General features: G+C 41.7%; 1 protein-coding gene across 4 annotated transcripts in view; it reads left to right on the top strand.

Moving 5' to 3' along the window:
- Window positions 1–40: 40 nt before the first annotated feature.
- MITF (melanocyte inducing transcription factor) overlaps window positions 41–25,843 on the top strand; it is a 222,985-nt gene continuing 197,182 nt past the window's right edge. For all 4 annotated transcript variants that reach the window (XM_015130392.3, XM_015130394.3, XM_015130393.3 and 1 more), the window contains exon 1: window positions 41–282. In XM_015130392.3, the coding sequence (XP_014985878.1) occupies window positions 179–282 (104 nt within the window). In that variant the 5' untranslated portion in view covers window positions 41–178. The remainder of the gene's footprint in view (window positions 283–25,843) is intronic.

A 25,843-nucleotide genomic window follows, 5' to 3' on the forward strand; every position in this document is an offset into this window, starting at 1 on the left:
CGCCCGGGTAGGAGTGTAAACTCCCCGCGCTGGGGCGGGCGGCCGCGAGCCGGCGAGCGGGCAGAGCTCGGCGCTGCGCGGGGGCGCACGGCTCGAGGGACCCAGGCCCAGCCACCTTCCGTCCGCCCCCGGGCTCTATTCTCACTTTCCAGTAGTGGAAGGACGGGAAGCAGGAGCCATGCAGTCGGAATCGGGGATCGTGCCGGATTTCGAAGTCGGGGAGGAGTTTCATGAAGAGCCCAAAACCTATTACGAACTCAAAAGTCAACCGCTGAAGAGCAGGTGAGTGGTGACAGCTGGACAGAGGCGCAGCAGGCGGCTGGGGGCCACTGCGTCTGCCACTCTGGGGCGAGGAGAGCGGATCGCGGGAGCTCTGGGACAAGGACCCAGTGCCCTTGCCCCGGGGCAGAGGGCGAACTGCCCCCCGCAGTTGGGGGCCGCGCCCGCTCGGCCCAAGTGCGCCTTTAGGAGGCTCGGATGGAGCGCACTTCGGAGGGCGCTGTGGGTCGTCGGGGACGAAGCGTCCAGGCGCGGGGACCCTCGGCTGGGGATGCCAGCTGCTGAGACTGAGTGGGGGCTGGGGAACGATCTGGCGCGATGTGGGGGAGGAGGAGCGCCGGGCCGGGACGCTGTCCCGGTGGGATGGGGGAGAAAGTTCTAGTGAACCCCCTTTCTGAAGATCCCAGCGGGTTGAGGGCTCGGAGAGGGAAGCTTTGGGTGGGTTAGGATGCGACATTGGAGGGAAGCAATTAGTTAGCTTGGAGTCACCTCTTGGGAGTCCGGTCCCTGTGGGGAAATTAGTCCCTGGGCTCCTGCAGGTGAGGTTTCTCTGGGCTTCGCCTCTCACCTCCAGACCGCTGCAAGCGGGCGCGGGAGGGGCCAGGGCAGCGGTGGGCGTGTCCCCTAGTCCAAGTTAAACTCCCTGGAAATCCCATTCAAATCCAGGCCTTCACTGCAGAGGGGAAATGAGCCTTGGTCTTGGGGGTTACTGGGAGTGTACCCCGCTTGGCAGAGACACGTGTTTAATTCGCTGGGGACTTCAAAAACTTTTCAGGAGAGGAGTGAAGACATCCACTGCTGTGATGCCCCATCCCCTCTAGTGCCCACTTCCTTTGAGCCACCCTTTTTGCTGCCTCCATTCCCACTTGTCTGTCGAAATGGATTGGGTGTCTTCCGTTCTGTCTGTCCGGCTGGCACTCTGGACACCTCGTACTTCTCATTTACGGTGGTTACTAAAAGGGACATGGTCAATGGAGGCTGGAATAGCAGAGAAGGGTTTATTTACACCCCTCTAAGCTGTGAGCTGGGATAAGGCTATCATTGGAAGGATCCAGCAGGACTTCTGCACCCGGCTGTACCTTGCTGCCCTGCCCTTCGCTGTGGGTGGAGCCTGGGTGAATGGGCCTGGCCGGCAGAGTGGGAGAGGGTCCTGAAATGAGGGTGAGTGGAGCAGGGCAACTGAATGAGGAGCCAGGTGGTGTAATCTTGGCCTGTGGCGAGCACTGGGCTGATTCTTTTTCTAGTGGAAAGTGCAACCAGGTTTATTTCCTTCAGGGCTGTGGCAGGACTCTTTATCCCAGTTGGGGAAGAAAATCTGGGAACAGCGGACCTACTGACTGCCATTGCTGAAGAAGCCTCTTTGTAGATGCTTCATGGCAGATTGGAAGGAAACCGCCTAAGCAGTTCGACGTATAAAACCAGCCTTTAGTTGGTGGTTTTTCCTCATAATGGCTGTTTTGTGTGTGAGCATAGATTGTGTGTGTTGGGGGCTGGGGGTTTTGAGTAATATTGTGTGAAGGGTATTGTTGGTTATGCTCATCAGGGCTTTATCTGCATTCGGCTGAAGGGACCAGTGTTTTACTGGGCAGTCTCTGCTTTTGCTTCTATAAGCAAATGCTTACACGGCCAGAATGAGGGAATGAGTGTGTGTGTGGAATCCTGAAAGAAATAAATTAACCGGACTGTTTGGAACATTTCTGATGGTAGCTGATACATAACATTAAATCACTTTGAGAGAGCGAGGAAAATACCATCTGGAAAAACCCAAATGAGTGCCGTGAAACTCATGTTGGACGATTTGGGCCTGTTCTTTTTCAGAGTCAGCAAAAAAGACTTGTAAGGGTGAACGTCCTCAGTAGCTAGCTAGCAGGCACGTGTAAGGAAAAATGTGGGTATGTGGGAAGAAATGGCTTCACACGTTAATGCTAGAAACAGGTGTGGGCCTGAACCAGCAGGGAAAGGAAGGCTAAATTAAAAAAGTTGTTGTAAAACTTGTATATGGAGCACACACATGCTCTTTGAAATAAACCAGTTAAATAAAATCTGTGAATAAATATATGGAGTTGGCAACATTTCTCTATACTGTTTTCCACAGTTGTCTAAGGTATTGTCGTCGACATCTGTTGTGTGACTTAAAAGGGCTACACATTGTTCAGGGCCTTCTCTCTCATTGCTTTTTGTCTTATGTCTTTGCTGGGGCACCTCACTTCTTATAAGTGTTTGTTGGAAAAAGTTGAAATTGGTATGTTAAGACTGCTGTAGCCGTTCTGCCTATCAACTGTCTTCTCTGGATTGTCCAGAGTAGTTAGAGTTGAAAATATGTCCAGAATCTGCCCGCTACCAACTCCTTTGCTACTACTTTGGTCCAAGCCACCATCAGCCCTTGCCTGGATTATTGCAGTAGTCTTTTAAACTGCAATGTCCACATTTAGTGAATTTTCAGTACAGTAGCCACAATGTTCCTGTTAAAACTGGTTCTCAATTGGAGGTGATTTTGCCCCCAGGGGTCATTTGACAGTGTCTGGAGACATTTGTGATTGTTACAATGGAAGGGATCATTATCCATCTCTAGTAGGTGGAGGCCAGGGATGCTGCTAAACATCTTACAGTGCACAGGACAGCCCCCACAACAAAGGATTATCAGGTCCCAAATTGTTAATAGTGCTGAGATCAAGCAACCCTGTGTTAAACATCAAGTCAGATCCTGTCATTCTCTGCTCAGAACCTGCCAATGGCTCCTAGTTTCTCCCAGTAAAATTCCAGGTTCTTAAGATGTCAGCCCTGACCTTCTCTCTTGTTGCTTGCCTCCTACCTCCCTCTGCTGCAGCCAGGCTGATCTCCTCACTGTTTTTGGACTACCCCAGGCCCTTCCACCACTGGGCATTTGTATATTGCACTTGCCTTGACCATCCTTTGCCCAGACAGCCCCAGTCCTCACTCCTCCACCAACCAGTAGGTGCCTGCCTCCAGGAGTCTTAAGAACATTAAGTGTGACATTGACTGTGGGAAAATATTGGCATGGTGCCTGGCACATAGTAAGTGCTCAGGAAATGTTAGCAGATGTTGTTCTTGTTATTTTCTTTACAGTTCTTTCTTTAAACATCATTCCCATCACACTGATAGTGTGACCCTTTTTGACCACAGCACTTGCAATTGCCATTCCTTCAAGGTCTCTGTCTTCCTTGTCCAGCTATATATTTTTTCCCATAGGGCTTGTATTATAATCTACTGTATAATTTTCCAATATGTTATGTTTAGTATATGTTTCTCCACGCTAGACTGCAAACTCCAAGGGAACAGGGTTTTCCGTTTGTTCCTTGCTCACTCTTGTGTCCCCAGAGCCTAGAACAAAGTTTCTCAACCTCAGTGCTATTGATATTTTGGGCCAGATAATTCCCTGTTGTGGATGGTTTTATGCGTTGCAGGATGTCCAGCAGCATCCCTGGCCTCTTCCTATTAGAGGCCAGTACTGCTGCCTCTATCAATTATGGCAACCAAAAATGTCTCTGGACATTGTCAGACGTCCCGTGGAGGGCAAAGTCACCCCCATTTGAGAACCAGTGGCTTAGAACAATGAGCGACACAATAAACATTTGTTTGAGTATGTGTTGCTTTCTTCCTTAATACCATAACCCACTCAAGGTAAGGCATTTGGTTTTTGTTTTTGCAATGAATATTGTGTTTCCTTTAAAATAGATACTTACTAGACTTTCTCCAAAGAGGAATTTATATATTGTTCATTGGGGCTTACCTCAGATATTCAAATATTTCATGAGTAAGGACATGTTTCATTTCTAACCCAGACATCCTTGCCTTTAGGAATCTGAAGTTGCTGGATTTAGATTATGTGAATCTCATTTTGGTCATATTGGTGGTTAAGGCTGTGTCATGGGAAGACACACACTATGGGAAAAGGTTTTAATGAATTGTTTGCACGCTGTTTCCTCCAGTAAGGTTTGAGAAACCTTCGTGTGTTCTCCTGGGAACGAGATCTGAATGGTGGGTGGCAGAGGAAAAGCGCTGAATGTCTAGAGTGAGCCCAGAATTCACATAGGCATAGTCATGGCAGGGAAACAAATGTGAAACTGTTGAATGAGCTCCTGGGAGCAGAGGAAGTCTCTACAGGTCTTTTGGACCTAAAAACATTTTAAAACATAGTAGCATCTTTCAGGCTCATAGTCCTTTTGTTTGGTTTACTCAGTGCACATGGCTTTGTAGTTGTTAATGTCCTTTTCCTGGACAGACTTCACGGTTGTCTTAATTTAATTCCAATTTCTTCTTAAATCTTTAGTACTATTTAGACAGCTGTTATTACATTTTCTGCAAATTAGAAATGGGAATGAAAGTGAGTATTAGGTTTATCATGGCTATACGGGATATAGCAGTGATCCCCAAGTGCTGATTCACAAAGGTGTGTGAACTTTTAAAGGTTCGGGGTGAAATGAGAAAGACAAAGACTGTTGTGTCACATACCTACATATATTTGGGTATAAGGCCGCTGCCATTTCTTGGACTTATGCTGAGATGTTTTTCTCCTGTCTTCATATTAAAAAATGCCCTTTCTTTGATGACATAATAATCCATTCTTGGCAAAACAAAACTGTCAATCGTTTTTTGATTTCTGAGAGTTTTCTTGATTTTTTATTTTTATTTTTTGGTCTGTCCACTCTGCAGGGAACCACTAGCATAGAGATAAAGAGCCTTGTTCTGGCATCAGTGTCTGTCCCTAACTAACTGGGTCACCTCGGGCAGTCTAGGTGACGTCTAGTTTCAGTTTCCTCATCTGGCAAATAGGGGCCTGCCTCCAGGAGTCTCAAGAATATAAGTGTTACATTGACTGTGGGAAAAATATTAGCATGGCGCCTGACACATAGTAAGTGCTCAGTAAATGTTAGCAGATGTTCTTGTTGTTATTTTCTTTATTACCTAGCAGTGAGCCTGGCATTTTGGAAGGTGTTTGCATTTGCTTGACTGTGGTTGTCTTCTCTAAGGCAAGTGTTATTATGCAGTACAGTTCTTTCAATGTTAGTAAATTCCTTTTTTGCTTTTCTTCTAATAAAGTGTTCAGATAAATATTTTGCACTTTATAGTTTTCATTTAATCATAACAATTCTTTTATACTAGTTAAAAAAACTGACAATTGTGACATTAGTGTATCTATAAAAATTCATGTTCAACACATATTTATTGAGTCCTAGTATGTGCACATTAATAACTAATAACGATGGGTCACATTTATTATGTACTACGTGTGAGCCCGTTCTAAGTGTTTCTATGTGTGTATAACATACTTAATCTTTGTGAAATCTGCATGAGGTGATCATAATAAATAAAAACAATAATGATATTAATTATAATTTTAAAAACAACACTTATCTAGTGCTTCCTATGTGCCAGGCACTATTCTGAATATTAGCTCTGTTAATTCAACCCTGGGTGTATGTATTAGTTTATTATTCTCATTCTACAGAGAGGAAAACTGAGGTATGCCAAGTCGGTGGGACCTGGATTTAAACTGAGGCCATATAACTGTAGCCACATGCTCGTGTCCTCTAGTCTGTACTATGCCTGGTTGATCGTGCAAAATTCAAAGATATATCATACTGTGCCCTCCCTGTGTAGTGATGGAGAGAGAACTCATGGATCCAGCTAATTATACAAGGCAGAGTGTGGTCCCTGTGGCGGGGTGGGCATCAGCAATTGGGGGCATTTAATAGAGGAAGGGGATCTGGGGAGGCAGTTTTGTGGACAAATAGGAGTGTTTGAGTTTGGCCTTCAAGGTGAAACAATAGTCAAGTGTGTTTCTCTACACTATTAAATAAAATGTTAGACACCTTGGAGGGCATGATCCTAAGGTAGACGTTTAGGGTTTCCGTTTGCCTTTTAAACTTCTAACCTTTCTTTAAGCTCTTGTTTGTGGTCTCCAGGCACCTGATGATACCTCATGGTGGCAGAGAGGCTGCAATGCATGTGGACAAGTTGAGAGGGAGCCCCTGCTTAAGTGCTGTCTGTGGTCACTGCTTTGCCACTTAACCACTACATCTGTGTTCAAGATACTTAACTTCTTGGAGTCTCAATTTCTTTAAGCTGTAAAATGAGATCAATAGAACCCACCCTCTTAGGGTTGGTAGAACTTTTTTTGTTGTTGTTGTTTGAGACAGAATCTCGCTCTGTCGCCCAGGCTGGAGTGCAGTGGCGCAATCTCGGCTCACTGTAAGCTCCACCTCCTGGGTTCACACCATTCTCCTGCCTCAGCCTCCTGAGTAGCTGGGACTACAGGCACCCGCCACCGCGCTCGGCTAATTTTTTGTATTTTTAGTAGAGACAGGGTTTCACCGTGGTCTCGATCTCCTGACCTTGTGATCCACCCGCCTCGGCCTCCCAAAGTGCTGGGATTACAGGCGTGAGCCACCATGCCGTGCCGGTAGAACTTTTAAAACTAAGCAAAAATGTATAAATATGTTTAGCATAGCACCTAGCACTGTTAGCAAATGAGATTAATTCCTCCTTTTCTAGTAGAATTTTAATATGATAGCAGTTTTTACCCTCCTGTTAAGAATAACTAAAACATATATAGAATCATGCATCCAAAACAAAGTAGACAAGATTGAGGTGCCTCAACTTGCAGATGTTCAAATCTAACTATGTAGATTGGTTTTGTAGTATGATTAGATGGAATGCTTGATTAAAGTGGGATTCTCAGTCTTGGTTTTGTTTGTTATTGGAGAGTTCCTTTTCACGATTACTACTATTTATAGATTTTATTTAAGTTGATGTATGTTTAATTCCCTTTGAGTTCTGCAGTGCAGTTTGCACAGGCTGATGTTTATATCTGCTCCAGTTGTGCAAGAAGTGGAAAATATCCTTTTTTTAGAACAGATCACATGTGCTTACTGTCAGGAATAGGACCTCAGTGTAAAAAAATGTATCTTGGGACAAATCAAACTTACTAAATTTCCCCCTCCAACTGCTTTGTTTTAGGACTGGCAGTATTAGGATAAATAATAGGAGAAAAAAAATCCTTGGCTACTTTTTTTTGTCATCTTTCAAGGACAATAAGTGAGAGTTTCATTTGTTTTGTGTGTGTGTGTGTATGTGTGTGTGTGTGTGAGGTATAAAATGTACTTTGCTGAGGGTTTGTCTAATCAGAATAAATTATAAAAATATGTTTGACTACACTCCAAGTATGCATTATTTGGAGAAAATAATCATGAAGACAGGTCAAAGATACTAAATGCAGTCACCACAAGCTTTTGATAATGTAAAGGCAAATTTGCAGTTTATAAGAAAGTTTTTGTGAGTCTAGTGAACATTGTGTACTCCGAGGATAGGAATTATACCAAGGGTTAAGTCTACATCTTTATTGAGACAAACGAGGTCGAGAAGACCCACAAGGAGGTCTGGGATCTCTGTTAAAATTTCTGCACCTCCCATTCTATTGCAAATGATCTTGGGAGGAGGACTAGGTTTGGCTTCTCAGTGGTAAGCTTATTTCTCTAGCCCATTTCTACAGTGTGGCTTTCTTATTTCTTCACTTCATCTTTCCCTCCTGTGGCTTTGGATGCATGCTGTGAAGAGTAAAGAAGTATACCTTTAGAGTGTTCACCTGAGACCCCTGTCCTGGGATTCAGAGTGATGAAGCTTTTATCTTTAATGGCGGACATTTCTGGGGGCTTCTCAAGCACTGGGTGCTGAATGTCAGTCTCTGTGCTGGCCATAGGGATTCCCGTGGAGAAGCAGATGGGTTCCTTCTATCATGGTGCATACATCTTGGAGGTGGCGCACAGTTAGCAATGAACCAAATACATGAGCAAGATGAGTTTTGCTACCTGCTATGGAAATTAAACAGAGCATTATTGGTAGAATGTGCCTGTGAAAGAAGGGGGCTTTTTATTAGGTTGGATGACCAGGAATGACCTGTTGGAATAAGTGATTTTGAAGCAAGACTGAATATCTGACATAAAGGCACAAATCCAGACACCACCACTCACTAGTTCTGTGACTTCGGTCAAGTTACCCAGCCTTTCTGAACTCCAATTCCCTCTTCTATAAAATGGAACAGTTGCTACCTTGCAAGGCTGCTGTGAAGATAAAAGGTAATGTTTGTAAAGCAGCTAATATTAGACTTGAGGCTTAGTAGGTGTTCAGGGCTACCCATAGGACTGAAGTTAATATATGAATAGTGGAAAAAGAAACACAGACATTAATCTTTGTTATAAGTGTTTATAACTTGGTCTTAAATGTTTTCCTAATGTTGAGTGAGTCAGAGATTCATGCTTGTCTTTATAAACCTAACCCTGGACTAAAAGAGGAGATGGGTCTTGTTATTTTTATTATCCTTTTTTCCTCTAGGATCATCCTACTTGATGTCATCCCTTGTTCTCCTGACTGTTGTTGTCCTGACATAATTCATGTCTGACCATAGTTTTTTGGGGCTGGATTTTTAATTACTTTTTTTGGTGTTAAGGAGAGGCCCAAGTAATTGAAGATTAAAAAGGAAAGCCTGAGATTGATTTCACAAAACATACACGCCCACCACAAACAAATAACCAGTGTAGAACTCCTGACTCCTAGTCCTGAGTTTCAGTCCTGACATCATGCTTCCTGTCCACTCTGTTGTGAAAATGTCAGTGTTGGTGCAGAAACAAAAAAGAAGAAGCTCTCCTCCCACATACCACCTCCAGTGTTCACCAACTTTGACATCCACAGGAAATGGCGTGTATTTAATTTGACCTCTTTAAAAACAATCTTCAAAGCATTTGGATTTTAGTAACTGTGTTCTTTGATTCAAGTACCCACGGAATGATTTCTTTCTTTCCTTCCTTCCTTCCTTCCTTCCTTCCTTCCTTCCTTCCTTCCTTCCTTCCTTCCTTCCTTTTTCTTTTCTTTTTTCTTTTCTTTCCTTTTCCTTTTTCCTTTTTCCTCTTTTCTTTTCTTTTCTTTCTCACTCTTTTGCCCAGGCTGGAGTGCAGTGGCATGATCTTGGCTCACTGCAACCTCTGTAGAGGTTCAAGCGGTAGTCCTGCCTCAGCCTCCCAAGTAGCTGGAATTACAGATGTGTACCACCGTGCTTGAATAATTTTTTTGTATTTTTAGTAGAGGTGAGATTTCACCATGTTGGCTAGGCTGGTCTCGAACCCTTGACCTCAGATGATCCACCTGCCTTGGGCTCCCAAAGTGCTAGGATTACAGGCATGAGCCACGATGCCCGGCCAGAGTGATGACTTTCAAAAGGAAAAATCCTGGGTTGTGTGAGAGCAAATATTTTAAATCTAAATGCATGCCCTGTAGAGGGCACTGGTAGAATCCTGTCACATAAGAAATTGTGCCTCATTGAGCAATTTCAGGACGGCATCTGTGGTCTTCACCCTCCCCACCCTTGCCTGTTCTCCAAAGTGGGGTAACTTGCTGACTCATTCACACACATTCATCAGTTTTCCCATGTGATTAAGGGCATCATTGGAAAAGTGGTTGTCCCCACTGTTGGGAGAAAGCATAGCTTATATTTGTAGAGTAGGTTTCCTTCTGGGAAGGTTGACTTGCCTCAGTGGAAAGAAGACTTGAGGCAGAGAGCTTTCACTTAGCCTGGTGGCTGTGGTTATATATGAAATTATGAAATGACAGACAGGAATGCTATATTTACTTTGGTACCTTTACCATAAAATGTTCCTAAATACTAACTGGTTCTAGGAAGCATGTTTTTCAAAAATGTACGTTTGATTTTTACAGCTGGATATTTGAAATTCGGTGAAAGGAAATGCTCATGGAAATCCTAAAGATGATTTCCTTGTTTAACTCAGGACCTAGCTCAATCCTGGTGAAGGCTACCAGAGATCCTCACTGAGATGCAGCCACACTGTACCTCTTGCCTGCAGTGTGTCCTAAATTCGTAGCGATAGTGCTCTAAAACTGAGTTCATGAACCAACACACAAGTATGTCATTGGTCAAATTGTAACATTCCCTTCCATCAAAAGGACTAGGTATATTTTTGTCATTGTTTTGTTTTGTTTTTAGCATTTGAATTTTTTCAGCAAAAGGTGGAAAGGTATTATTTCAGTATTAGTTTTCCTCTGTTGTATTAGTGAGCCTGCATAGTTGCACCATCTAAATTTAGGATCCTGGCACCTTAACCAATAAGAACTCTTTGTAACTAATTCATAATGCTTTTGGCAGAGAGCGCCTAGAATAAACATTAAAATAGTGTTGGCCAGTTAAGGTCATTTACTTTCAAGGGAAGAGGGTGACCCCAAATATGCATTCTTGAAAATTCCATTTATTTATTTTTAAATGAAGACTTTACAATAGCTTATGTGAAGCAATACCTAAAAATATAAGCAACTGGCATGATTCCTGGTCACATTCCAAATAAAAGTTTGTCCATTTGCTGCAAAGAAGTATGCTTGGAGGATAACTTGTAAGAGGTCGGCCACTGGCTTACGGTGTATTAAACAATCGGTGTGTAGACTTTTTGGAACTGCACCTTGTATCATCTTAGCGTGGTAATTTTTCCACTAGTCTTTGGGTAGGTACACACTAATAATATTTTTTATCTAGGCAAATGTGAGATGAGTAAATGCTAAATGATAGGATTTTGGAAGGTAATTCTAACAATACTGATTATATATGGAAGCTTTAAATTGTTGATTCAGCAATAAATGAGAGAGTTTGATGGTGCTTACTTGGTCATAGTATCAAAATCACTAAAGTGCATGATGTAACGGCAGGGAGCTGAATCACAAGGACAATTAATTTGGGTTTGTTTTTGGGAGTCAGTGATACTACATGTCAATCTGCTGTCCTGAGGTAGTCTCTCCCTAGTGTTACCCCTCTTTCTCACTTTTGGGTTCATATACCTGATATCTTTCTAAACAGGTAAATTTCATGCCTCCAGGAGTGGAGAAGCTGATGCAGGCCTAGCTACATGTCCTTGTCACAGGGATTGGTTTCACAGGGGTGCACATTGTTCAAAGTGAGTCCCAGGATTTTCTTGGGTACTACCACATCAGTAATGTAGATCTGATAACTAACTTTCTAGAGGAAACTATAGAGCTTTCCTTTTTTTTTTTTTCCTTTTTTAAAGACCAGTGAGTAATGATTACCAATAATTGTCTCTGGCCTGACAATACAAGTGACACTCCATTTTTTTTTTTTAACTAAATGTATTCTGATCTGGGGAATTTTTCATTCCAAAATAGCAATACAAGAGTATTTAATATGGAGACATGAGATTTGTGGTAAAATCATTAGGGCAATGGTTCTCAAACTCGAGTGTGCATCAGCATTCCCTATAGGGCTTGTTGAAACAGATTTGCAGGGACACACTCCAACAGTTTCTGTTTGGAAGGTCTGGGGTAGGGTCTGAGAATTTGCATTTCTAACATGTTTCTAAGTGATGCTGAAACTATTGGTCTGGGAATCACACTTTGAAAATCATGGCAGTAAGGTGGTGGTGATGGTGTTCGGGGGGTGATTTGCTCAATGGACTTGGGATAGAAAGCATTGCATAGAGATGGGATATAAATAATATATAGGCTTGGGTGACAGAATGCCCCTATTTACCATGTTTAATCAGAAAATGAATTAATTGGTTAAGTAACAGAAAAGTCTAAAGATGGGGCTAACCAAGCCTTCCATGGATAGGATTCTTGGTTGTATAATGTGATCTCTGAGTGACTTAGAGTTAACCTAGCTTTACTGCCATAAGGAGCCCTGGCCCAAATCTCAAAAAGGGGTTGTATTTTAATCTACACTCTAAAAGTGTGAAACTTGAAGCATACTGCAGTCACTTGACTGAAAGATTTGGTTGAGAAACAGGCTGATGGTGGTTTTGGGCATGTCCACATGACCAAATTGTTTTTCACAAAACTTCTGCTGAATAAAATTTGAAATACTACTGTCAGCCTGTTTTCCCATCTTAATGAATTCCAGACAGTTTGTAGAGTGTGGGAGCTTCCAAAACAGAGAGGTGGAATGGATGTGACCAGCCAGCATCTGTTTTGTCACAAATGAGGATGTCCTGACATAATGGAATCGTTCCCCTTGTTCTGAATCTTACCAAGCTGTTCACTTCTCTGATCGTGAGGTACAGACTGTGAGAGGGAAGGGCAAGGCCAATGTCATGTAACACAAGCCAAAAGAAAATTTCTGGATTCCTTATTTACCAGAAAATTCAGCCTACCCCTGTGTTTCATCCACTTAGACCCAAGCATTTTGATTTTTTTTTTTTTCTTCATGTTGACATTCTTTAGAGAAAAAGCCCTGATCTGTTCTTGTTGTAAACTGGTTAAGATTTCTAACCAGTCTAATAAGTCTAAATTTCAAAGTAAGACCGATTTGAACTTAAATTCCAATTTGGTCATTACTGGCTATATATATATCTTTGGGCAAATTTTTCTTGTGGCCTCTGTTTCAACAGAGGCTGATGTGGTTTGGATCTGTGTCTCCACCAAATCTCATGTCAAATTGTAATCCTCAGTGTTGCAGGTGAGGCCTGGTGGGAGGTGATTGGGTCATGGAGGCAGTTTCTCATGAATGGTTTAGCACCATCCCCTTGGTGCTATTCTCATAATAGTGAGTCCTTATGAGATCTGGTCATTTAAAAAGTGTGTAGCACCTCCCCTGTCATTCTCTCTTGCTGCTGCTCTCACCATGTGAGATGCCTCACTCCCCTTTTGCCTTCTGCCATGATTGCAGGTTTCCTGAGGCCTCCCCTGAAGCTGAGCAGATGCCAGCATCATGCTTTCTGTGGAACCATGAAGCACCATGATTTAATCAGCCCGGGGAACCATGAGCGAATTCAACCTCTTTTCTTTATAAGTTACCCAGCCTCATGTATTTCTTTATAGCAATGTGGATTCATACAGAAAATTGGTACCAAGAAATGGGGCATTGCTATAAAGATACCTGAAAATGTGGAAGCAACTTTGGAATTGGGTAACAGGCAGAGGTTGGAAGAATTTGGGGGGCTAGAAGAAGACAAGAAGATGAGGGAAAGTTTGGAATTTCCTAGAGACTGATTAAATGGTTGTGAACAAAATGCTGGTCATGATCTGGACAGTGAACTCCAGGCTGAGGAGGTCTCAGATGGAAATGAGGAACTCACTGGGAACTGGAATAAAGGTCACTTTTGTTATGTGTTAGCAAAGAGGTTGGCTGCATTGTGCCCCTGCCATAGGGATCTGTGGAACTTTGAACTTGAGAGTGATAATTTAGGGTAACTGGCAGAAGAAATTTCTAAGCAGCATAGTATTCAAGATATAGCCTGACTGTTCCTAACAACCTATGTTTATATGTGTGAGCGAAGAAATTACCTAAAGTTGAACTTACATTTAAAGAGGAAGCAGAGCATAAAAGTTTAGAAAATTTGCAGCCCGGCCATGTGGTAGAAAAGAAAAGCCCATTTTCTGGGGAGTAATTCAAGCAGGCTACAGAAATTTGCTAAAGTAAAAAGGGGCCAAGTGCTAATATCCAAGACAATGGGGAGAAGGCCTCGAAGGCATTTCAGAGAACTTTGCCGCAGACCCTCCCATCATAGGCCCAGAAGCCTAGGGGGACTGAGTGGTTTCCTGGGCCAGGCCCAGGGCTCTGCTGCCATGCATAGCATTGGGACACTGCTCTCCACATCCTAGTTGCTCAGCTCCAGCTATGGCTCATAGGGGCCCAGGTACCGCTCGGGCCACTGCTTCAGTGGGTACCAGCTGTAAGCCTTGGTGGTTTCCATGTGGTAGTAAGCCTGTAAGTGCACAGAGTGCAAGAGTTAGGGCTTGGGAGCCTCCACCTAGATTTCGGAGAATATATGGAAAAACTTGGATGCCCAGGGAGAAGCCTGCTACAGGGGCAGAGCCCTCATAAAGAAACTCTACTAGAGCAATGCAGAAGGGAAATGTGGGGCTGGAGCCCCTACACAGAGTCCCCACTGGGGCACTACCTAGTGGAGCTGTGAGAAAAGCACCACTATCCTCCAGACCCCAGAATGGTAACTGGCAACTTGCACTCTCAGCCTGGAAAAGCCACAGGCAGTCAAGGCCAGGCCTTGAGAGCAGCTGTGGGGGCTGAACCCTGCAAAGCCAAAGGGGTGGAGCTGCCCAAGGCCTTGGGATTACACCTCTTGCACTAGTGAGCCCTGGATGTGAGACATAGAGTCAAAGGAGATTATTTTGGAGCTTTAACATTTAATGACTGCCCTGCTGGGTTGTGGACTTGCATGGAGCCCATAGTCCCTTTCTTTTGGCCATTTTCTCCCTTTTTGAACAGGAAAATTTACCCAATGCCTATGCCCCCATTGTATCTTGGAAGTAACTAACTTGTTTTTTTGTTTTACAGACTCATAGGCAGAAGGGACTAGCCTTATCTCAAATGATACTTTGGACTTTGGACTTTTGAGTTAATGCTGGAATAAGTTAAGAATTTGGGGACTGTTGGGAAGCCATGATTGTATTTTGCAATGTGAGAAGGAAGAAGGATATGTGATTTGGGGGATCAGGGGTAGAATGATATGGTTTGAATCTGTGTCCCCACCAAATCTCATGTCAAATTGTAATCCTCGATGTTGCAGGTGAGGCCTGGTGGGAGGTGATTGGATCATGGAGATGGTTTCTCATGAATGGTTTAGCAACACCCCCTTGGTGCTGTTCTTGTGATAGTGAGTTCTCATGGTTCTCATGAGATCTGGTTGTTTAAAAGTGTGGCACTACCCCTGTTAGTCTCTCTCTCTCTCTTTTTTTTTTTTTTTGAGACAGAGTGTCACTCTGTCACCGAGGCTGCAGTGCAGTGGTGTGATCTAGGCTCACTGCAACCTCCGCCTCCTGGGTTCAAGTGATTCTCCTGCCTCAGACTCCCGAGAAGCTGGGATTACAGGTGCACACCATCACGCCATGTTGGCCAGGCTGGTCTCGAAATCTGTTCCCCTTGGCTGGCCAAAGTATTGGGATTACAGGTGTGAGCCACTGTGCCTGGCCCCCTGTCACTCTCTCTTGCTCCTGCTTCCACCATGTGAGATGCCTTGTTCCCACTTTGCCTTCTGCCGTGATTGTAAGTTTCCTGAGGCCAACCCAGAAGCTGAACAGATGTCAGCATCATGCTTCTTGTACAGCCTGCAGAACAGTGAACCAATTAAATCTCTCTTTGTTTTGGAAATAAATTACCCAGTCTCAGGTGTTTTTTTTTTTTTTTTTTTTTTTTGTAGCAGTGTGAGAATGGACTAATGCAGAGGCTAAAAGAGGACAGTGCATAATAATGTGATCTAAGTGACAGGGTAATTGTACAGATTAAAAGAAATACATGGGTAGAGTGCTCAGCTCAAAGCCTGGCTTTTAGTTCCCTCATTCTGATTACCTATGTATTCACAGCATCAACAAGGTTTTTCACTTGAATTTCTAGTTTTAAACACCTTAATAAAGAAAAGAAATGACTCAAAGGCAATTAGTGTGGGGGTTGGGGGGAGAAGATCCATAGAACAATGGGGAGGAGGAGGGTAAGGGAGGGAGGAGGCTAAATAGCCTTTAAGTTAGGTAATCAGCATTAAGATTTTTGGGAGTTGATAAAGGTCAAATAGTGGTGAAAGGTGGGATGCCTAAGAGGATGATATTTAAGGCTGGCACATGCTATTTACAAGCATGGTGTTACTTTTATTGCCAGAACAATTTTTATCTTTATCAACATGTTTCCTTTCATCATAATTGTAGACTATAGCTAGGTGGAGGAATAAATAATGAGATACACTAATTGGGGTTACACAATACCAAGGCTGTGTAGCATTGCTGTCTCAACATAGACATCTCTAATTCCTAAAGGTCATATTTCAGCCTTGGCCATAGTCACTTCCTACCTTATCTTTTCCCATTTGACTTGGCAGCCTGTTTATATAGTTATCTTTATCCAATATAAGCCATAAGGCCCTATATTCTTGAGCCTCAAAATATTTATATCTTTTACCCTTATGGGTTTTTTTTGTTGTTGTTGTTGTTGGTCATAGCAGTATATAGCCATTTTAGAGACTAGGATCTAAGTTTTCAATGTTTTTTCTTTCCCCGACACTAATATGATAGTTTGCTTTTCTTGATCGTCACACAGTTTCTCTCCGGAAAACTGTGGCTTAACTGGTCACTAGAAAGCATAAAGGGGAAAAAAAAGCAGAAAGGGGGGTTAGTCCAAATAGTATCCATCTTTCTTAGGGGAGAGATTTCCATTATATTCCACATGTATGTGGATACCTTCATCAGTTACAGTTTAGTCATTGACTAACTTGGACAACTGAGTGCCTACCTCATTGAATAGTTGCGAAGATTCAGTAAGGTGATGAGATGCTACCTGTAGTAAGGGTGCAGTAGATACCAGCTGCTGCTACTCACCTTACTGCTTCTCCTCCTCCTCTACTATGATTATTGCTCTCTGCCTACTGCTGTTTTGTGCAACTGCTGGTGTCATTGCTACTAGAACTTAGAAGTTTGCATAAGAATGGAAGAAATGGTTCATCACAGAAACATTTATCTGTGCAGGTGGTATTGACTCTCTTATTGCCTTATCACTGTTGAGAAAATAAGCAACAGTTTGATTCTCCATAGCTGAAAAAATTCTAACCACATAGTCAATTCTCAAATTCTTGGGGTTTATGTGGCAAGTTTTTTCTTTTTTTTTTTAAACTTTAAGTTCTGGGATACATTTGCAGAATGTGCAGGTTTGTTACATAGGTATACATGTGCCATGGTGGTTTGCTGCACCCATCAACCCATCATCCAGGTTTTAAGCCCCGCATGCATTAGGTATTTGTCCTAATGCTCTCCCTCTCCTTGCCCCACAACCCCCGATAGGCTCTGGTGTGTGATGTTCCCCTCCCTGTGTCCAGGTGTTTTCATTGTTCAACTCCCACTTATGAATGAGAACATGCGGTGTCTGGTTTTCTGTTCCTGTGATAGTTTGCTGAGAATAATGGTTTCCAGCTTTATCCATGTCCCTGCAAAGGACATGAACTCATTTTTTTTTTTATGGCTGCGTAGTATTCCATGGTGTGTATGTGCTACATTTTCTTTATCCAGTCTATCATTGATGGGCATTTGAGTTGGTTCCAAGTCTTTGCTATTGTAAATAGTGCTGCAGTAAACATACGTGTACATGTGTCTTTACAGTAGAATGATTTATAATCCTTTGGGTATATACCCAGTAATGGTATTGTTGGGTAAAATGGTATTCTGGTTCTAGATCCTTGAGGAATTGCCACACTGTCATCCACAATGGTTGAACTAACTTATACTCCTACCAACAGTGTAAAGCGTCCCTATTTCTCCACAGCCTCACCAGCATCTCTTGTTTCCTGACTTTTTAATGATTGCTATTCTGATTGGCGTGAGATGGTATCTCATTGTGGTTTTGATTTGCATTTCTTTAATGACCAGTGATGATGATCTTTTTTTCATATGTTTGTTGGCCGCATAAATGTCTTCTTTTGAGAAGTGTCTGTTCATATCCTTTGCCCCCTTTTTGGTGGGGTTGTTTTTCTCTTGTAAATTTGTTTAAGTTCCTTGTAGATTCTGGATATTAGACCTTTATCAGATGGATAGATTGCAATTTTTTTCTCCCATTCTGTAGATTGTGTGGCAAGTTTTTAAACCTATATTAGCACTGGATTGCAACCCAGGAGTCTTCCAGACCACTTCCTCCAACTATCAGCTGCTGTATACATAGGAATGAGATTACCAAGTTTGAATACCAATTAAAGGAATGCATAGTCTATCAGAATCCATATATATATATTCATACAAACATATGTAGGATTCTCAAGGCAGTGTTTTTCAAAACACTTTCAGACTTTCGTCAGTATTCTTACCAACCAAAACGTGACTCTTGGTTAAACAGTTCCCATCCAGAGTTTTATAAGAAAAGAGGAAAAATGAAATTCTCCTCTTTCTGTGATTGAAACAGAAAGACAAACACACTGAAGAAAAAGACAGATAGAAGTAGGTGCTTTAGAGTGAGTGCTTATGTGTTCAAAGAAACTGTAAGCACAGGAGAGAAGACAGCTGAGGAGGTTTGGTCAGAAGTGGAATGGTGGGATGGGCTTCTGAACTCTGCATTTTAGTGAGAGTACAGAATAAATCTGCTGTGTAGGCTGGTGTTGAGAGTTAGGACACCCTGAACTAGGAGAAGAACCAGCTATCAGAGATGAAAAAAACAGTTTGGGACATTTTCAGAATAGATATATTTCTTGAGTATCTAAATGGGTGGACTTTAAGAGATCTGACTTTTACTCTTGTTTTCCCAGAGTTATGGTTTGAGAATTATTTGTAGGATCTTCGGGCAAATTTTCCTTGCCTTGTAGTATAAAAGGATGCTTAATAAGTATTTGTTGAGCTGAGGATAATGGGGAGCAGGATGGGTCAAACTTGAACCACTGTTGCCTTTGGCAAATAGATGGCTGTTGAGTGATGGTGTGGATCCCAGATCAGACCATCAAAGGCCAGGAGAAGTCTTTCTGGAAGAGGGAAAGAACTTGCTTGGTGGTTACATCAGTTACCCTAGGGCATATGTGTGTGTGTGTGTGTGTGTGTGTGTATACTCTCTTCCACCACTCAGAAAGTATACATATAAATATGTAAATAAATATTTTATATATATGTATACATATACACACACACACACACTTTCCCACCACTCAGAAATATATTTCATTTTATTTACTTTTTTTTTTTTTAAAGACAACGTCTCACTTCATCTCCCAGACTAGAGTGCAGGGATGCAATCATAGCTTCCTATTGCCTCAAAACTCCTGGGCTCAAGCAGTTCCCCTGCCTCAGCCTCTCGAGTAGCTGGGACTCCAGGCATACACCACCATGCCTGGCTAATTAATTTTTTTTTCCTAAGGTGGGGATCTTGCTTTGTTGCCCATGCTGGTCGTGAACTCTTGACCTCAAGCGATCCTCCTGCCTCGGAGTCCCCAAGCACTGGGATTACAGATGTGAGCCTCTGTGCCCAGCCTGGAAATATATATTTTAACTGGTATTCACTGAAGATGGCCTTTAGCTGTCACTTTTTTAATAGGCTTTATTTTTAAAATAATGTGTCTTTTAATAAACCAAATATCTTCTTACGTATCAGTAGCCCAATCCAGTAATACTTATTTTATTATTGGTTAGTTCCCATGGGAACAGGGAATTTGTTAGTTCACTGGACCTCTCAAGGTTCCAGGATACTGAGTGTGTCCAATAATGTTTGTTGAATAAAGAATGACCTAGATGGCTAAAGTGTTTCTGGTGTGTTAGAAGGGGTCAGTAAGTTTTGGGAACTTTGCTAAACCCTTTTAGGAAAATGTGCAAGAAATTATTTTACCTTTTCTCTTGTTAGCTACGGGCCCTTGTCATGTGTTTCTGAGTCTTCATATCTTTACCTATAAAACAGGGCTAATGGCATTTCCTTCTTGGGATAACTGTGAGGATTATAGAAGATAATATGTAAAATGACTGGCGTATGTACATTCTCAATACAAAGTTAGTAGGGGTGATGATTGTTACTGCTATTGGTGCTAAAGATACAGACTGCTAAAAATACAGTCAATTCTCATTATTTTAATACCAAATCAGCAAATACTGAATGATTACCACTATGGAAATACAGGATAAGTTCCTTAGAGCCTCCAGTCGCAACATTTAATCAATCTATCAATACATAACTTTGTTTTATGTCTGTTTCTGTGTAAAGACACATTATTTACCATATATTGTTGATTCATTAACATTCAACTCCTGGCCAGCAGCACTATAACCTCACTGACTTAGGAACACTAGACAGCACTTTCGCACTAAGCTTGGGTGCCATACTGAATAGAAGAGTCACCAACAAAAACACACAGAAGTGCAAAAAGTGTGGCACCACATAGACTGTGAAAAGGACACTTTTTTACAATATGATGTGAGAGCTGAAATGAGAAGGCAGACCATTACCTTATTTGACCTCGACTGGTAATGTGCATGTTGGGAGACTCAAATTTCTTGCTATTCTATGCATGTGATTGACTGTAAAACTCTGAGAATATGGATTTTGGGTTTACAAACAGTTTTAGTGAGTAGGTGAATTTGAAAGTGGGGAATCCATGAATAATGAGGGTTGACTATATTAATAACTGTTTTCTTGCATCTGTATTTCTCTAGCAGTTCTTCCTCTGGACTAAAAAGCTTACCCACTGGGGAAAACATTTTTAAAACACTATCTGCTCAGATGTTGTGGATTACAGAGGGAGCCACATTAATAAAGCTTTTCCAGGTGCCTGATCTCTCTATTTTTTTTTTTTTTTTTTTTTTGAGACGAAGTCTTGTTGTGTCACCCAGGTTGGAGTGCAGTGGCACAATCTTGGCTCACTGCAAGCTCCACCTCCCAGGTTCACGCCATTCTCCTGCCTTAGCCTCCCAAGTAGCTGGGACTATAGGCACCTGCCACCACACTCTGCTAATTTTTTTGTATTTTTAGTAGAGACGGGGTTTCACCATGTTAGCCAGGATGGTCTTGATCTCCCAACCTTGTGATCTTCCCACCTTGACCTCCCATAGTTCTGGGATTACAGGCGTGAGTCACTGTGCCCAGCCCTGATCTCTAACTTTTATCAGTTTGTTTGCCCAATAAAAATGGCCTATCACTTCAAGATCTTTAAAGTTGACTGAGGCTTCACTGCTTAGATATAGTAGGATTTTGATAGATTTTTTATCATTCTTTAATAAGATGGAGTGTGTGGGTGCGGACCCAGGAAAATACCACAGAGAGATTATGGGACCATCGCTGAAAAATCCAGCAAAAAGCAGTAGGATTGACACAGGGCAGGTGAGCCCCCAAATTGGGGCTTAGCTTGGGAGGGTTCTTGGCATTGCTCAGGAAAGAATTTAAGAATGAGCTGGTGGTGGAAGAATGCAGGTCTAATGAAGCAACAGTGTACAATATAGTAGCTGCTCCTTGCAGAGCAGGGCTAACCCATAGGCATGCACCCAGAGTAGCAGTGTATGGACTGTAACCTGGCAGTATTTATACCCACTTGGAATTACATGCAAATCAAGGTACGAGTTATTCAGAAATCTTTAGAAAAGGGGTGGTAACTTTTGGGGGCTGCCATGGCTTTTGTAAACTATGATAGCACTGCTGGGAGTGTCTTATGCTGATGAGCAGTGAGGACACCTAGAGGTTGCCTTGGGTGCCATTTGCTAGTTCTGGTGGGTTTCTTCATTTCATCTTGTTGAAACCAGGAAATAAGTCCTGGTAGTCTCCTACTTCAGGATGGCTTAGAAATTCTGGTGTAGGCAGTTTTTGAGGTAACCAGGCTCAGCTTACTCAGGGCCTAGATGATAAAGGTGATGATTTTGACTTTTGCAAGCATTGAAAATTAGCATATTATAGTTATCAGAATGGTCATTATTGTAAACATTAACTTGTTGGGATTGCTTGGAATTCTTTTAGAAAGAAGGAGAAAAAGAATTGGTTTCAGTAGGTTCTGTAGTTTCAAGTTACGTAGCAGATAGATCACACAATTTAGTGACAACAAAACACAAAGAACAATAATAATAACAGTAGCATCTAGCATTTTTAAAGCCATCTTTACAGGCTGTGTCTTGTGTTAGTGCTTTAGCCTACCTTTTATATATTTCTATAGTATTCTTATATATTATACTGGGGTTAAAGAAGGTACCTATATAATTAAAAAATTCTTTCTGTGTTAGAAATGTGAAGAAACAGAAACATCAGGCATTAATAATAAATTTACATCTAGATGAATTATAAACATAGTATATCTTACTGTGTACCGGGTATGGTATTTAGGTGTTTTATATAATTCTAATATGAGGTAGATAGGATCCCATTTTATAAATGAAGAAACTTGTGCTTGTCTGTTTTCTGTCACGTGTATATCTTAAGTTACTCAAATAAGGTAGAACTGTGATTCAAACTGAGGACTGTCTGACTTCAAAGCTCACTGTCTTATTCACCATGCTGCAGTGGTTTCCATGTATTTTGGTGTTCAGAGATTTGGAGGGAGAGGCAGGAGTGATTGGGGTGACAACTTATGTTGATTTTTGAATGGGAAGGAGACTAGATTTCTTATGAAGTAAAGGCAGAAGACTCAGGGTGTGGTTGAACATCCGAATCCAAAACAAATAGTTATGTCTATTAAAGGTGCTCACATCATGCCTGTCTGCATAGTCCTTTGTTTCTAAAGCTGCTTCTGAAGAAGGAAATGAGGTGGGCTGTGAAGGCTCCAAGAAAGGTAGGAGAAGATGGGATGGTGGATACTTGATCATTCACAAGGGTGTGGTATATAAGTAAGTGGTAGATTTTGCTTATTTCTTATTGATGATCTTCGAATGCTGCTACTTGATGACATCAAGTTGTCTTCTCTACATACCCATCCTTGTGTTCTACTACTGAACATGAGCATTGTAGCTCATAACATCTGGATGTTTTTCACTCATCTCTTTTTCCCTCTCTCTTTTTTCTCCTAACCTGACTTGTTGATTGCTATTTTTGTGTGTCTTCAGAAATTTATATAGCCAGTCTGTTCCATTCTGGACTGTTTATCTTTGGCATGCCAGAGGTCTTGAAACATCATAATGTTGTGTAATGAGCATAACTTCTGCCTTGACTTGTGGGTGTTAAGAGCGTTAGTCAGTGCAAAGTATTGAGTTAAATATTTTCAATAAAAGGATATAATGATCTAGCAGAGAAGAAGTTATAAAAATCCCAGTTAATGGCTTTCATGTGAGCCATATATTTAGTGGGTTCTACCAGTGATGAGTTAGAGATTCACAAAATGAATGTAAAAGCATTCTTACTTTTAATTAATGAGAGAGGAGAAAGAAAAACAATAATAAGAAAAAAAAGGACTTGATTCCCATCCATAACAAGAAAAGTGTAAACATCCAAGTTCCCAGTGATTCTAACCCTGATTCATTACCTTGCATGTGTCTTTAATTACCACAAGACATGTTTAAGATTTCCATTGAGATATTATTGACAGGGACTCCTGGGCGCATCATAGGCCTGATTGAAAGCCTTTAGCCTTGTAATGATCTCTTCTTGGAGGACCATCAGGGAATTCTTTGCAGCTCTGTCAGAGAGTCAGGGCTTTCCTGAGCAAACAAACTAGGTCTTTACCTATGGAGCTGATTTTATGAAGAGTTTTGGTCAGCATTAGTCATTGTGAAACTATGGGCCTCCTGCCCTGGTTTATCTCGACAGTCATCTCCCTACAGCAGAAGGTTGAATCCTCATCTCTACATGAGTCTGAGCATCTAAAGATGTTAGAGGTACATTGGTTTGCTTCTTGCTGAGGAATGTGTAGTGGGTACTGGTCTTCTGGGAATAGTGTCTAGATGTATGTTTAATAATCAGTTTAATAGGTTGATGGGCTGTCTTATTTCCTGGGGTTGGAGGCTTAAACCAGGACACCCTGTGCTAACTCTGCTCTTTACCTTGCCAGCAATCCTCAGTCGTCCTGGTAAACAACCTCTGAGTTAAATACCTTTTCTTTTCTGGAGAGGTTACCAACAAAGGAAAAGGCTTTGATGTCAGAACAGGGGGCATAAACAGTGTTTATGGCCGCTGTGAAAAATTTCACATCTGGGTATTTTCAAAAGAACTCGAAGTCAAAATATATCACTTATGGGAAGTAGCTTCTTTTCCAATATGATATCTTATGCAAATTGATATTTATTTTCATGGTTTAAGTAGTAATTGATGACATTTTGGGGGCTGGAAGATTTGTGGGGAGCAGGACATAGATTTTCATCAGATGTCCTTGCGTCCTTTCCTTGAGAGGATTATTGATCTCTAGTCTTCATATGTAAGGTATTGAATTTATTTACTGTTATTAACTGAATCTATAGATAAAGAGGTAGTTTTGAATGAGAGCCAAGTAATCTGTTGATGTAAAGTCTATTTTACCTTTTATGATTACCATCTAGCACCTCCCTCCTTCCTGGCTGAATTCCCTGTCATTTTAAGTAGGCAGCAATTGCAATTACTGGTTTGTTAAAGAAGCCCGCTCCTACTGCCAAGGATCCTGTTAATTATCACTCTCTCTCTAATTTAGCCTTCCTAGTGTTGAGAGAAGGTGCACGTAAGCGTGTGGCAGAACGTCTGCAATCGCATCTTTGTAATAACCTCCTTTCTGAGACGGTTCAGTGGACTCAATGTTCCGCCAAAGGGCCGATGCGGCCCTGGTGAGTGTTTCCAGCTCTCTTCTGTAGCTCGTTTGGTCAGTCGAGTTTGATGTGATTGTCCTCTCCTTTTGCTTCTGACCTAAGTAAAAGCTAATGGTTGGCATTAATCTTGGGAATTCAGACCTATTCTGCTCCATCTCTGAAGTCAAATGGGACACCTTGAAAATACTTCAGTGGTTTTCCCACGAGCTATTTTCTCTCTGTGTGAAAAGGAAACCAGGGAATTGACTCTGTGCCTGTTTTCAAGAAGGTAAAACAGATGATAACCAAAGTACCTCAGTTTACAGGTTCTTATATAGCATGTTTTTTAAGGGATGTCAATCTTTATGTCATATCAGATCTTTGGTTCTTGTTCATAAATGGCTAGATTGCTTTCTGTTTGTTTTCAGAAATGTTCAGTTCACTTGTTTCAGTGAACATTTTTTCAGAAGTTCCACTGGATCATTTGATTAGGTTTGGAGTGCTTATGCTTCCTTTTCCACTTTTTATGTTATTTTTGGCAGTGTTGGTATTTGAAGCTGTAGAAGTGATTCACTGCAAAGTGCATTAATTTTCCACATTTCCAAATGCATTTTCCAGTGGTCCCCAGATTTCTTTTCCTCCTCTCAGATGATTCTGCAGTTGTCCTTCTGTCATTCTGCTGGCTCAAACATAAATGCTGATATCACTGAATTTCTTAAATTACAGCTGGTGGGGATTAACAGAAATTGTAAAAGAATACCACTTCCTCATTTTGCTATTTTCTTGACTAATTATTGTCTTTTCAAGTACTGTAGGAGGATAGGGATTTGGAAATGAATTCTTTGTCTTTCAGTTTAAACAGCAATTTTCCTTTTCCTTTTTCTGCTATATTTCAAAAATTATGTAGCGCTTAAGATGCTTTTCTGATGTGCCCTTTAATAACCCCAGACAGAGGAGTCTCACTCCTGATTTTGCACTTTGGACTGTCTTCTACCCTGGGTGAAGGGTTTTGAATACTTCCCTTAAGTAAGTTTCCTTATATAGAATATTTTTACTCAACAGTTTTTCTCCAACTCCAGGCCGTTACTGGTATTATGTGAAAGATTGTGATTGATTTATTCGTTTGTTCGGAGCCTTTACTCCTTTAAGGAATGCTTAGCTTTGTCCTCATCATTTTCTTGTTTAGGATCTGTGTTATTTGTGACAATTTTGATTGCTCCAGCCCTCTACACATTAATTTTTCTGGCTTGCGTCTCCTTGTTTTAACAGTGGGAGTCTGGCCTCAGGCTTTCTTATCACTTGGTTTGTGGTTTGAGTGACGGTTCCATGAACCTTTTCCTGGGAGTTCTCTGGGCTCCTGTGCTGGACGCTGGAAGCCACCTGGAAGTGTGCACACAGGATGGTTGGGTGCTGC

This window comes from Macaca mulatta, chromosome 2, assembly GCF_049350105.2.
Source record: "Macaca mulatta isolate MMU2019108-1 chromosome 2, T2T-MMU8v2.0, whole genome shotgun sequence".
NCBI classification, from domain to species: Eukaryota; Metazoa; Chordata; class Mammalia; order Primates; family Cercopithecidae; genus Macaca; species Macaca mulatta.